Source organism: Myodes glareolus, chromosome 17 (genome assembly GCF_982192425.1).
Source record: "Myodes glareolus chromosome 17, mMyoGla1.1, whole genome shotgun sequence".
Classification (NCBI taxonomy): Eukaryota; Metazoa; Chordata; class Mammalia; order Rodentia; family Cricetidae; genus Myodes; species Myodes glareolus.
In genome coordinates, this window is record NC_142042.1 from 26981565 (window position 1) to 26994420 (window position 12856).

The window sequence follows — 12856 nt, forward strand, 5'->3', positions numbered from 1 at the left end:
CTGGTTTTGCATAGCCGCATTCACCAGACCAACCATATCCAACCCACAACTAAGAACCCCTGAGCTGCCGAGGGCCATCTTGCTAGAATTACAGTTCCCTTTTCTTCACTATACTTACTTAGTGGCCTTCCTTTATATATTATATATAATTTTCCATGTAGTAATTTGCTTCAAAACTGAGTTGGCTTAAACAAGACATTTGTTAAACAGCAGGGCTGGCAACACAAGGATTTGTCCATCACTGAATTGATGGTTCGCATTTGGAGAGCATGCTGCCATTGCATTCGGAGCTAGCCCTTCTGGATGCTGGGGACTTGGGGAGAGAGCAGGAGAGGGGGACTTGGACTTATACCCCATGTTACATGTGATGTTTTTTCCAAATACGAGCAGTAATAGTAGTAGCTGTATTGCTATTTTACGCCTCATTCTCATGAAGCTGGTATCTCTCTCAGGACTTTTCAGTTCTCGAGCATGTGGACCTAATGTTTTGTCTGTCTTCCAATGTTTCCTCTTGAACTAGTGCACCTTCTTCCGCCGTTGTCGCACTGTTTTCTAGGAAGGGGAGAAAATGGCCATCACCCGTCACCCTACCAGTCCGAAATAATTATGCTGGCTTTGTGGTATGTCACCTTCCTGTTTTGCGCAATAATATACACAAATAATATCTACAAATGACACGTGGAACTCATTCTGAGGTAGCTCTCTATTTGATGACCACCATCAACAAAGCCTGTTTCCGTGAGTAAGGTTCCCTCTAATGAGCATGGGCGTCTAAGACATCTTCCCTTCTGCGTGAATGTTCTCTGTGCCTAACTGGTCTTATCCAGTCCCAGTCCACCCCAGGACGCCCCTCCACCATACCAGGAAGCTGTCTTAGCCTTTCGCACTTCTCTCCATATCTACTTCTGTAAGCGGCATCTCTCTCTCCTCAACTCTAGACTCTGGACGTCCATGCCCAAAATTGTGTTCATTGTTCCTTTCCATAAACTTATGGTGCTCTTTTATATCTGGTGTCATGAACCTAGGCTCAACTCATATCATCATTTTGGCACAAAACTTGTTCACGACACTATCTTATTCAAAATACCACTCAATGAAGCATTGAGAAACATGAGCATTAAACGGTTAACTTGAGGGGATGGAGCAGGGCAGTTTGCTTTTTATTCTCCGTCCATCTATACTACCCGATTTTCTAGTGAATATGTGTTACTGTTACAATTAAAGGATATAGGTAATGATTATAATATATCTACCAAAATGTCACATAGTGCCCTGTAAATATGCAGAAATGTTACTTGTCAGTTATAATTTGAAAATGTATTTTAAAATCATGTCAGTCAAGGTTGGGGAGACAGCTCAGAGGTTAAACACCCTGTCTGCTCTTCTAGAGAACCAAGGTTGGATTCTCAGCACTCATATGGCGGCACACTACCATCTGTAACGCCAGTCCCAGTGAATCAAATGCCCTCTTTTGACCTTTTTTGGACATCAGGCACACATGTAGTAAAACATCTGTAAAACCAAATAAAATACATCTTAAAGCTTGTTGGTCAGAGAGGAAGTGTATTCAATGACATCACCCCAAATGGCTTAGAAGTTCTTTGCCTTTTTCTTCTGCAGCTGCTTCTCCTGTTGGTGGTCTAGGCTTGCAGGGAATGCTGTACTCACTTGCTGCGCCCCTTCCTCTCCATCTGGAAGGCACTTGTCTCATGTTCGGGCAACTTTTGCAGCTTAGTCTGTGTCATCTCTTCTCCATGCCGGGAGAGCTGGCCATGAGTTCCTTTGCCTGGCATTTCAGAACTTCGCCCTCAGAAGCTTCTACCCTCAGGCCTACATGGTCCTTTCCATGTTTGTTTCTTTTTCTCATGTTCCAGAGTCTCTTGAAAGTATAGACCACGAATACCACTAAGCACGCCAAAAACCAAACGAAACAGAATCCCAAATGTATTACTTACTGAGCCTTGGGTATGAGGTGTCATTTGGAATCCTGGAAACAATATGCGGGGTAGCTCCATCTCACAGAATAGAAACTGAGGTACAGAGCAAAACCAGGGGTCATGAAGATGCTTGTGATCAAGCTGGGATTTATAACTCATACCCTGTGATGTTACTGAAGGCAGGGTGTGACATAGTTATTCCTTTCTCACCAGCCAGCAGTGATCTAAGACTGGGAGCTGTGTGTGTGTGTGTGTGTGTGTGTGTGTGTGTGTGTGTGTGTGTTGTCTGTCACAGTCTGAATGATGATAAGGAAAAGTAGCAATGTGGTAGGAAAATGAAGAATCTAATCCCCTCTTGCTGGGGAATAATGGTCAGGACACAGTACCAGGTTTGTGAATTCTTATAACTGAAATTAACCTGTTTATATTCATCTACATTCCGCTACATGGCTTGTTTTCTCCCCCTCAGTATTGTACATCCAACTGCCTCTGTGTCTGACTGGCAAGTTCCCTTCCTCTCAGATTTTTTTCAGAGTTCCCATCTCTGCCCAGAAGTCCTGCCCATCCTCTCCTGTCTAGCTATTGGTCATTCAGCTCTTTATTAAATCAATCAGAAGGTACCTTAGGCAGGTGAGGTAAACACATCTTTACACAGTGTGATCAATTACCTGCAGCACCTGGAAAGCCAGAACACGGAGGAAGCAAGAACATGCGGAAGAGGAGGTTGTCACACTATGACCCTCAATGTGCCCCTTCCCATGACTACCTCCTTGCAGTGAGGCCCCACAGCCTAACTTTCCCACAACCTCCTATAATAGCATCATTAGCATGGTCCTGTGGGGCCATAGCTCATCTCAACACCCTTGAACTCCTGTGAAGTGGACACTTCTTTTTCATGCCCAAGACTGAACTGAACTGTAGGTACCTAAAAGCAGCTGACCATTGGTGACAGCACCTCGGTTCAAATCCAGGTCGGCTGGCTGCCAACTGTGTCCCATTTTAGCACACCTGCCGCCAAAGGGGCCGTTGTGGAGTGTGCCGCACACACGTGCAGGTTTCAGCACACTCTTATGTCTACACCCAGCCCTGCCAGTGTAGACAGAGAAGTGGAAACCAAATTTGGTCAGGTTGCTGTCGGGAAGTGGACGGCTTCCTGTTGCCAAATCCTGTTCAGGATTTGGGCCACACAGTGCTTTGATCTAAAAATTTTAGTAGACAAAGAATGAATATTTATTGTTTTTATGATCATTGTTTTATATAAAACAAATTTAGGGGAGTGGGAAGGAATAAATATTTGGGACAGCAAGCATTTAAATGCCAGCGGCTGATTTACTTGGGCTACCTTGATTTACAATGGTAACATTTGGGTGGAGAGCTAAAAAGGAGTATGCTTTTGTTCTTGTTTTATTTAGAATTTCTAAAGTCTAAAGGAATGTTTTTATAGCAAGTACACACAGTAATGGAAGAAGAAAAAAAAAAGAGAGAGCGAAAAGAAAAAGCCACCAAGGATTTAGATACCATTATGGAAGCTTAGACTTTGGTTATTAAATGAGTGAAGGCTAACTTAGGAAATTTCTTTTCAATTTTTTTTAAACTAATTTTCTTGTCTTCTTAAAATAATTTCCACATTATTATTGGAAAGTTCTCATACAAGAAAATAGGGAGAAAGGAGAGTTTGAAAGGGTTGAAAGGGCGGGAGGTGGGGGGTGGTGGTAAAAGGGAGTTATCTGTAGGTGACATCATATCACTGGGAAATGAGCTACCGAGCTACCGTGGTGGGGTGGTGGAGATGGCAGGTGACCACGCTCTGGAGGGCTTTGTTAGGATGAAGCAGAGTTCATGTGACGCCGCTGGCTTCTCAGTCCCTTGCCTGTAGATCCAGCCGGATGACTAAGCAGTTACCGGCTTCAGAGTCTTAGGAACCTAAAATCCTAAAATCACATTTAGAGCTGATAGGAGGTTGAGCAGCGGTCACGGGGGAGGGAACTCATCTGATAGGCTTAGGCGGGTCAGAGCCCGGCTCTCTAGTCCCAGACAAACCGGTTGCAGGGGTCTGATGTTATTTTTGGGAAAGATTTCACTCCCTGAAATCTTAACATGCTCCCAAGTCATCACCTACACGTGTTCAGAGGAAAAGGCCAAACAGCAAGGCCTGTGTTTTCCAGGGTTCACTGTATCATTTCCAATTTGATTTTCCTTGGGTCTTATTAGGTGGCCATTATTCTCTCATGCAGAATGGTGTAGCCAAGGCAAGGCTTACAGATTGTATGTCCCACCCAGAGCGGTCAGTCTGCGAGTCCCGGCCCAGCACACCAACAGGGAGGAAGAGGACATCAAAGGACCTGAAGACTTTTCTGATTCAAATTACTTTGTTTGGAAAATAGTAAACACAATTACCTTAACGACAGAGCTGGGAGGTTTTGAGGATTTAGCACAGTGTTTCCCTAGCAGGCAGCACAGACTGCTCAGGATCACTGCTGCCAGCGGCCTCCAGGACTCAGGTGGCTCTATTTGCTTCCAGTCTTTCTCCGTTCAGAAATGAATTTGGGTAGTTACAGGGCTTTGACCGAGTTCCTTAAAGTTAGCTTTGTTTATTTTCTTTGTTTCAAATGAAGTTAATGTTCATTTCTCTATATAAATAAGACCCAGTCGGAAACCTTACGCATTCCATCCCCAGTCTTACTTTGTGCTTTTCTCCCCAGGAAATGTACCATACACAGATTTTATATCCAGTTATAAACACATAACACATACACACGCCACACACATGCACATAGGCATAAATAAACACACACATACACATACACACACCACACACATACACAAGGCATAAATAGACACATACGCAGACATAAATACATACACACATACACACACACACCACACACATGCACATAGGCATAAATAGACACACACATACACACACACACCACACACATACACAAGGCATAAATAGACACATACACAGACATAAACAAACACAAGCACACATACACACGCACCTCAATAGACACACATCACACACACAGACATAAACAAATGCAAACACACATACACATAGACACGCAAAGACACGCACACCACACACAGACACAAACAGACACAGACCCACATATACATAGACATTCAAAGACACACATATCACAGACACACATACACATACACACACACAGACATACACAAATGGTGATACTCATTCACTGTCTTGTCTTTAAATTTTTTTGTGTGTTTTTATGTGTGTGTGTGTGTGTGTGTGTGTGTGTATGTAAGCACATGGAAAGGCCTTCAGAAGCCAGAAAAGATCACAGAATCCCCCAGGGATGTCATCAAAAGGGGTGAGCCATTTGACATAGGTGTTGAGAACCAAACTCAGGTTCTCTGCAAGAACAGCATCTTTCTTAATAGCTGAGCCCTCTCTCCAGCTCCATTCTTTGTCTTTTTATTTTACTGTGGTCTAGAGGCCTTCTACCCTTGGTTAGTACAGAGTGGGGTCACTGTTTTTGTGTGTTTGCAGCAGTGTTCCCTCATTTGCTTTACCTACCATCTTGATAGCTATTTTGATAATTTTTTTTTACCATTTTGCTCTCGCTAAGAATGTGGCAATTAATATTCTGTTTATGTGATTTTTATAATTATGAGAATGTGCTTGAAGGACGAATAATGATTTAAACTACTCGATCAGACGGGAGGAGCGTGTGTGCTTTGTGTTCAAATTACATTGCCAAATTGCTCTCCATACAGATCATAATTACGTTTCTACCATCCTTAGAGGGCTTGTTTCCTTATATTCTTGATTACACAATATATCAAACCGAAAGATCGCTAGTCTGAAACATCACCTTAACATTTTCATTGCCTTCTTTTATAAGCAAGAAGTTGTATCTTTGCAGAAGTATTAAATATCCTGTGTATTTCCAATTCAGTAACCTGTTTAGGGTCTTTACCTGTTTTAAAAATTGAATTGCTAATTGGGTGTGGTGTGATGCAGGCCTTTAATTCCAGCACTAAGGAGGCAGAGGGCAGATTGCTGTGAGTTCAAGGCCAGCTTGGTCTACAGTGTGAGTTCCAGGACAGTCAGGGCTACACAGAGAAACCTTGTCTTTAAAAACAAGCAAACAAAAAAATAATAAAAATTGGATTACTATTCTTTTTCTTATTGGTTTGTTCAAGCTCTTTCTATATTAAATATGCTATTTTTTTCCTTGAGTTATAATCTTAAGCATATACCAGTTTGTAGTTTGTTTTGTTTAGATTTTTTTCACACAGAAACTGTTTTTAATCTCTTATGATTTAAAGATTTTCCCATTATACAAAAGAAAGCTGAGTTTTTGAAAACAGATTTTTTAAATTTCCATATTTTTATCTACTTTGTTTATAAAAATTTTAACGTATTTGAGCTTTATTCTGGTGGAAGGTTAGGTAAAACATCAGTCTTGGTGATCTCTCCCCAGTTGCCTCAGTACAAAATTGAACAACACATCTTTTGATGCATGCTTTGATAACTAGGCATTATATATTCAATTACCTGGTGAATTTAGGTTTGATTCTGGGCACTGTAATTTTCAGACATCAGCCAGGTTTCATTAGTGTCTCCATCCAAGCCCCTTTTCTCTTCCGGGATTGATTCAGGCTGCCATGTCACTATTGGCACTATTCCCCTGTCATTAGCTCACGCAGAGGCAGCTTTTGGCAGCCCCTGGGTTAACTGAACATGTCTGCATCCACACGGCCAGAAGTATCCATGACTACTGCAAAATCCCTTCATCAGATTGCAGAGGATCAGTGTCAGTACCTGTGCCCTCTTGTGTTTGTACTGTCCCATTAACTTACCCTAAATGATGTGCGTGCGTGCGTGCGTGCGCGCGCGCGCGCGTGCGTGCGTGCGTGCGTGCGTGTGTGTGTGTGTGTGTGTGTGTGTGTGTGTATGTGATCAACGTGCTTTATCTGCCTTTGAGATGAATGTCTTTCAAAGGATGTTGCTGCGGTTCTTATCATCACGGGACGAAGCCATGACCTAAAAGCGTGTGTGTGTACCGTGGTTTAGGCAGGACACACTTTTAAACCCAGCACTCCCGAAGCGGGAAGATCTCTGTGAGCTTGAGTCTCACGTGCTCTTCATTGCGAGTGCCAGGCCAGAGAGGGCGATTTAGGGATACCCGATCTCGAAAACTTTAAAAACGAAATTGCTCTTTTCTGTGGCGGGGCGATGATATCGAGACAGATTTTTATGTAGCCCAGACTGGATTTAAACTCCCTGCGTAGCTGAAGATGGCCTTCACCTCCTGATCTTCCTGCCTTCCAAGCGACAGGGTTCCGGGGTTCTTTTTCATCCTGTTTACCTTGGCCTACTTTGCCCAAATAAGTAGTTACAATTTGGCTGCTGGTTAAAGGAATGGGGTTCTATTCCTAGCTCAGAAGCCAGTTATGCAAACCAGGACAGGTTCTTGAACATGGTTGTCCTTGGTTTCATCCCCTGCAGAATGGAGATGATTTTTATGCTGCCCAGAGAACAATAAAAATTTCTAATCAAGGCTTTCACATACATACTGGCCATCCCCATGGCTCCCCTTCTCAGGTAAGCTTCCTGCTGACATCACTTAGAATACCGCCCGCAGGATGGCTCTGCTGGTATTGGGTTGTGAGAGGACAGAGTTAGGAAGGATTCTGGGTGGCACTGAGGAAGGGACCTGGTCAGTCGTCTTCATCCACTGAGACCACGAACCCCAATATGGACAAGTTCAACAGAACCACCATCTATGGCTGCCCATGCATGCTTCAGCATTGCCAGGGCATGCATTTCAATTTTTTCAAATTTCTGGGCGGCAATGGCTCCAGTCAAACACGGAGCCCTGGCTCCATACCCTGGCTTCTCTGCCTGCGCAGTGCTATTTCTAACTTGTTTCTATCTATTATTTCTATCTGTAGACGGTTTCTCAGATGTGCCGGAGGGAGGACAGCAAAGTTACCTACTTTCTCTCAGAGGGCTCTGTGCCTGGCTGCAGCTGTTGTCCACCTAGCAGGTGGGCTTTGCCAAAAGACTGGGTGGAGCTCACGAGCTTCGTCCTGGGCGAATTCTCTCATCTATTCCATGCCTGGAGGCACGTGCATGTGTGTTGGAGGAAGTATTTACAGAGAATGTCCATGAACAGTAACTGGGTTTTTCTGGATACCACTTCTAGATTCTGTTGCCAAGGGGAAACCTTTTAGTCTACCTGGGGACATTTGGCAAGGGCAGTAGGAGGGGTTCCTAAGGTGAAGTCTTTGGGCTGTTCTAGACAAAGGTGTTTCTGTGAGATTTACTGTAATTAACATTCTTTAGTCAATACCATTATCTTTACAAAACTTGATACATTTTACAATATGTAAATACTTGTTTCTGGCTTTACACAGAGAAACATTCCATCTCAACTCACGTATTTCTTTACCTGGGGGCGATACTGACGACAACTTTTATAATCTTTTTCCTATCACAGTTATAAAACCCTATACTATATATCTCTATAGAAAGATATGCAGATTTTTCTTTTTTAAAAAAAATTCCTCTATTTCTATATTATGTGGTTTTTTTTTTGTTACAGTTTTGTGCCTTGTGCTCACAGAGACCAGAGAAGGTATTAGATCTACTTGAACTACAGTTACAGAAGGTTGTGAGCCATGGTATCAGTACTGGGGATTGATTCTGAGTCCTCTACAAGAGCAGCCACTGTTCTTAAACACTGAGGAAACTGTCCAGCCCCCAATTCCCTCTTCTCTTCTCTTCTCTTCTCTTCTCTTCTCTTCTCTTCTCTTCTCTTCTCTTCTCTTCTCTTCTCTTCTCTTCTCTTCTCTTCTCTTCCCTCCCTCCCTGCCTTCCTCCCTCCTTCCCTCCCTCAGTCTCTCCCTTCTTCCTCCCCTCCCTCCCTCCTTTCCTCCCTCCCTCTTCCCCTCCCTCCCTCCTTTCCTCCCTCTCTTCCTGTCTATCTTTTTCTTTGTGTGTGTATGGGTGTTTGCCTGCATGTCTGTCTGTCTGTGCATTACACACATGCTTGGTGCCCATGAAGGCCAAAAGAGGGTGTCACATTTTCTGGAACAGGAGTTGCAGGTGGCTGTGAGCTGCCTTGTAGGTGCTGGGAACTGAACTCAGGTCCTCTTTAAGAGCAGTAAGTGTTTTTAGTAGCACAGCCATGTTTCCAGCCCCATATAGACATTTTTCTTAAAGCTGTTATGTTCTTTCAAGTCACAAGTAGAAAATTCCCAGCGAGAAAAACTGCACTGAGTGCTCGAAAGTTTGTTTTCCCTGATGATGATTCTCTTAATGGTGTGCGAAAACATCTGGGGGAAACATGCAGCCTCACAAGCCTGTTCATCAGTAAAACCATCCCTAAGTTCAGGCTTGCGTCATCTCTGTGCTACCACATTCTTCAAGATGCAGGCACTATGGTGTTCCAGGGTCAGCCGCACTGGTGTTGAAGGCTCAGCTGTCAGTACATGCCTTCTTACACGACGGTGGGATGATTTCTTTCCTTTGATGTGACCCATTGATATGATGCCCTTTTACCTTTTTAATTAATCTATTCATTGACAGACTCATACACATATAAGATACATTATTTAACATCTTCACCGCTTCTCTACAAAGCCAGTATGTGGCTCTTTACATCTTCCAATGTGAATATAAATTACCTTTCCAGTATTATGGAGGAGAAAGGAGGCTAATACACACATTTCCTGCGACGCTTTCTCTTCTTCTTTCCCCTCCCCCCCCAGGAAAACCAGTTCAGCTATTAAGAGAACCACTCAGTACAGCGGAGCAAGATCAGGCAATGTTTCCCGGAGAAGAGCTGTTTACCATCAAAGAGACTGCTTCCAACAGACACGAGATATTATATACAAAGATGGAGGTAAATGCGCCATGGTTTTCAAGAGCAATTTACTCTGCTTAAAGAAAGGAGCTAGGCTGTCTGCAATTCTCACTGATCTTGATCTTGTTTCTTTTTTTGTTAAAAACTAAAATAGCTAACTAAGCAAATGTAATTAAAAAATCAGCTGTCCGAAGACCCTTCCCCTGCAGGTGCCCGATGCTCCTGTGTTATCAGTACCTGCCTGTCACACAGGAATGAATCGTTCTGTGTGACAAATGCCAGCCAGCCTGGCAACACTACACAAATGGAGATTTACTAGACTTTCATTTTTTTTTAAAGTGCTTTCCTCCTCTTGGTTTTTAAAAGCAAGAATTTTACTTGGAGTTATATATTTCCCGGGTTAATTCATATTTTATAAACACGTGGAATTATTAATTCATTCTATCTGTAGCATGTCTGGACCCTGGAGCTTGTAGCGGAGCTGTTATCTGTTGCAGGGATGCAAACACGCTCTTTGATGTGTTACTCTTAGGGACTTGGGGGATAAAGATGAAACACTCATTTGGCCAGCCTCTGCAGATGGGCTGAAAATGCACTGGCAGTGTCTGCGACTGTGCACCACACCCCTCCTCCGTATCATGGCACTGGTGACCGAAACATCAGAGCGGCATCCTCAGTCCTTCCCACCATAGCCCCCCTAGGCCAAGGCATGGGAATCCCAGCCCACAGATGTCCCTTCTGGCACATGGCTGGCTCAGCAGGTTACCTCCGATGGTGCAGCATGGTATTACACTTCCCAGAAAAGTAGTCAAAGCGAGTGACCACAGTACTTACACGGTGCCATCCTCTGCCAGGTGCCCTTCCAGAGCTTTCTTTACATTAGCCCCGTGGGCATGCACAGCATCCTGTCACGTGGGTTTTTCCAGCAAGTCTGATTTGTAGATGAGCAACTGGAGGCACGTGGTTCTTACCTGTGGCTTTCTTCCCCTCTGGCCCCAAAGTCACATTATTTTAGTAAATGAGGAAGATTCTTGCTATTGAGATGTAGTGTTTGAATTTTGTCGCTGTGTTAATCAGCTTCCTCTTACAATGACAATGCTTAGGATAATTCACATAGGTGTTATTTTAGCTTACAGATTGGGAAGTTTTACATTTCGTGACCATTCGACCCTGTTACTGTGGTTTTAAGGAGAGGCCACACATCATGGTGGGAGTGTGTGACTATTACTTAATTAGCCAGGAAGCAAAAATTGAAGGAGGTGGGGGCAAGGTTTGGAATTCCCATTTCAGGCTCTGCTTACAAAAACTGTACACCCTCCATAAGCTCCCCTTGCCTCCCAACAGCAACACCGTGGAGTCCACATGGACCTCTGGGGGACATTTATCTCTTTTTCTTCTTCTAATTCTTCTTCTTTCTCCTCCTCTTCTTCTTCTTCCTCCTCTTCCTCCTCCTCTTCTTCTTTTCTATATTACTTCTTTTGAGACTTTATCTTTTGGTTTAATAACTGTTCTTTCAGCCAGAAGGAATGTTTTAAGAGATCCTATGAGAGATGCACTGTGGTATCTGCTAAGGATACCATCATGCCCTAAACAAACATGACGGAGACCACACAGTGCTTACACTCTATAGGAAGGACAGATGCTGAGCCAATCCTTACAGTGCACTCAGTGGCGGGTGCTATGGGAAAGCAAAGCAAGAAGATCCGATCTGGGAGGCAGGGAGAGGTCAAGGTCACTTAGCAGGAAGAGTGGGAACTAATCACGAAAAGCTAAGAATATTGCCCTGGGAACCAAAGAAGGAGAACCCGCTGCTGCCAGAGAGGAGGAGGAAGCTTGAGTCTGGAGTGTGGTGCTGTGGGAGAGGGTGGGAAAGAGGCTTCGGGGACTATGCCTTAAAGGGAATCTTTAGCAGGTAATCAGAGGAGTATTGTACCTAATACACACCTTCCAGAAGCTTACCCCTACCCTTACTCTGGAAAAATGTCCTGAAGGGAAGACAGGAGGGTCTGGGAAGACCAGTTATTTGGGTTCCATCAGTGACTGGAGATGTTTAATTTGTTACTCAGCGTGAGGATAACTGTTGGTTTGAATAGGAATGGCCCCCACAGACTCATGAGTTTGAATGCTTGGCCCATAGGGAGTGGCACTATTAGGAGGTGTGGCCTTGGAGGAAGTCACTATGTGATGGGGGTAGGGGGAATTTTGAGCCCTCATATGCTCAAACTATGCCCAGTGTGGGTCACAGGTCTCTTCTGCTGCCTATGGATCAAGATGTAGAACTCTCAGCTCCTTCTCCAGCACCACATCTGCCTGCATGCCCTCATACTCCCTGCCATGATGATAATGGACTAAGCCTTTGAAACTGTAAGCCAGCCCCAATTAAATGTTTTCCTTTATAAGAGATGCTGTGCTCATGGTGTCTCTTCACAGCAATAGTGACCCTAAGACAAATACCAAAAGTGTTCTTCCCAGTCAGCATAGGTCAAAGGTCAACAGGAAACACAGTACTGTGTTCTTTAAAACAAGAGAGAGTAAGAAAGTGTGGGATCTGTATGGCCAGGTCAGACAGATGAGGATCCAGCAATCTGTGTGTTCAATTGGGGAGCGCTGGGGAGACTAGCAGTCAGCATTAAAGTCTTTGCATGTTTGCCCCTTGTCGGTTCATTTAATCTTCATGTTAATCCAACATTGGCCCTCTAATTTTCATCCAGCTGCTAATAATGATAGCTATTATTTCTTAAATATTCAACAACCATTGTCCCAGGCCTCAGTACTGATTATCTTTTATGCCTCATCATTGACTCTGGTAAAAAGGATAGGGAGAGTGAGGGCGGAGCAACAGGCCCAAGGTCTGTGCTTGCCAAGTCAGTGCCATAGTCCACAGCCTGGGATACATCAAGCTGTGTCTCAGCAAACAGAAAAACAAAACAAAACAAAACAAAACAAAAGAGGTTTTGTAGCAGGCAAATGAACCAGTCAGTGAGAGAACTGTGTGTTTGTACCCAGAGATGTCAGAACTCACCTGCAGGAACCAACTATTGGGGTACACTGGAGCTTAAAGTTTCTCCTGGCCAGGAG

At 43.9% G+C, this 12856-nt stretch overlaps 1 protein-coding gene across 2 annotated transcripts in view; it reads left to right on the top strand.

Moving 5' to 3' along the window:
* LOC125414821 (uncharacterized) overlaps positions 1–12856 on the top strand; it is a 34939-nt gene that overhangs the window by 16764 nt on the left and 5319 nt on the right. For both annotated transcript variants that reach the window (XM_087897422.1, XM_085677708.2), the window contains exon 3: positions 9684–9817. In XM_087897422.1, coding sequence (XP_087753548.1) covers positions 9684–9817 — 134 coding nt within the window. The remainder of the gene's footprint in view (positions 1–9683; positions 9818–12856) is intronic.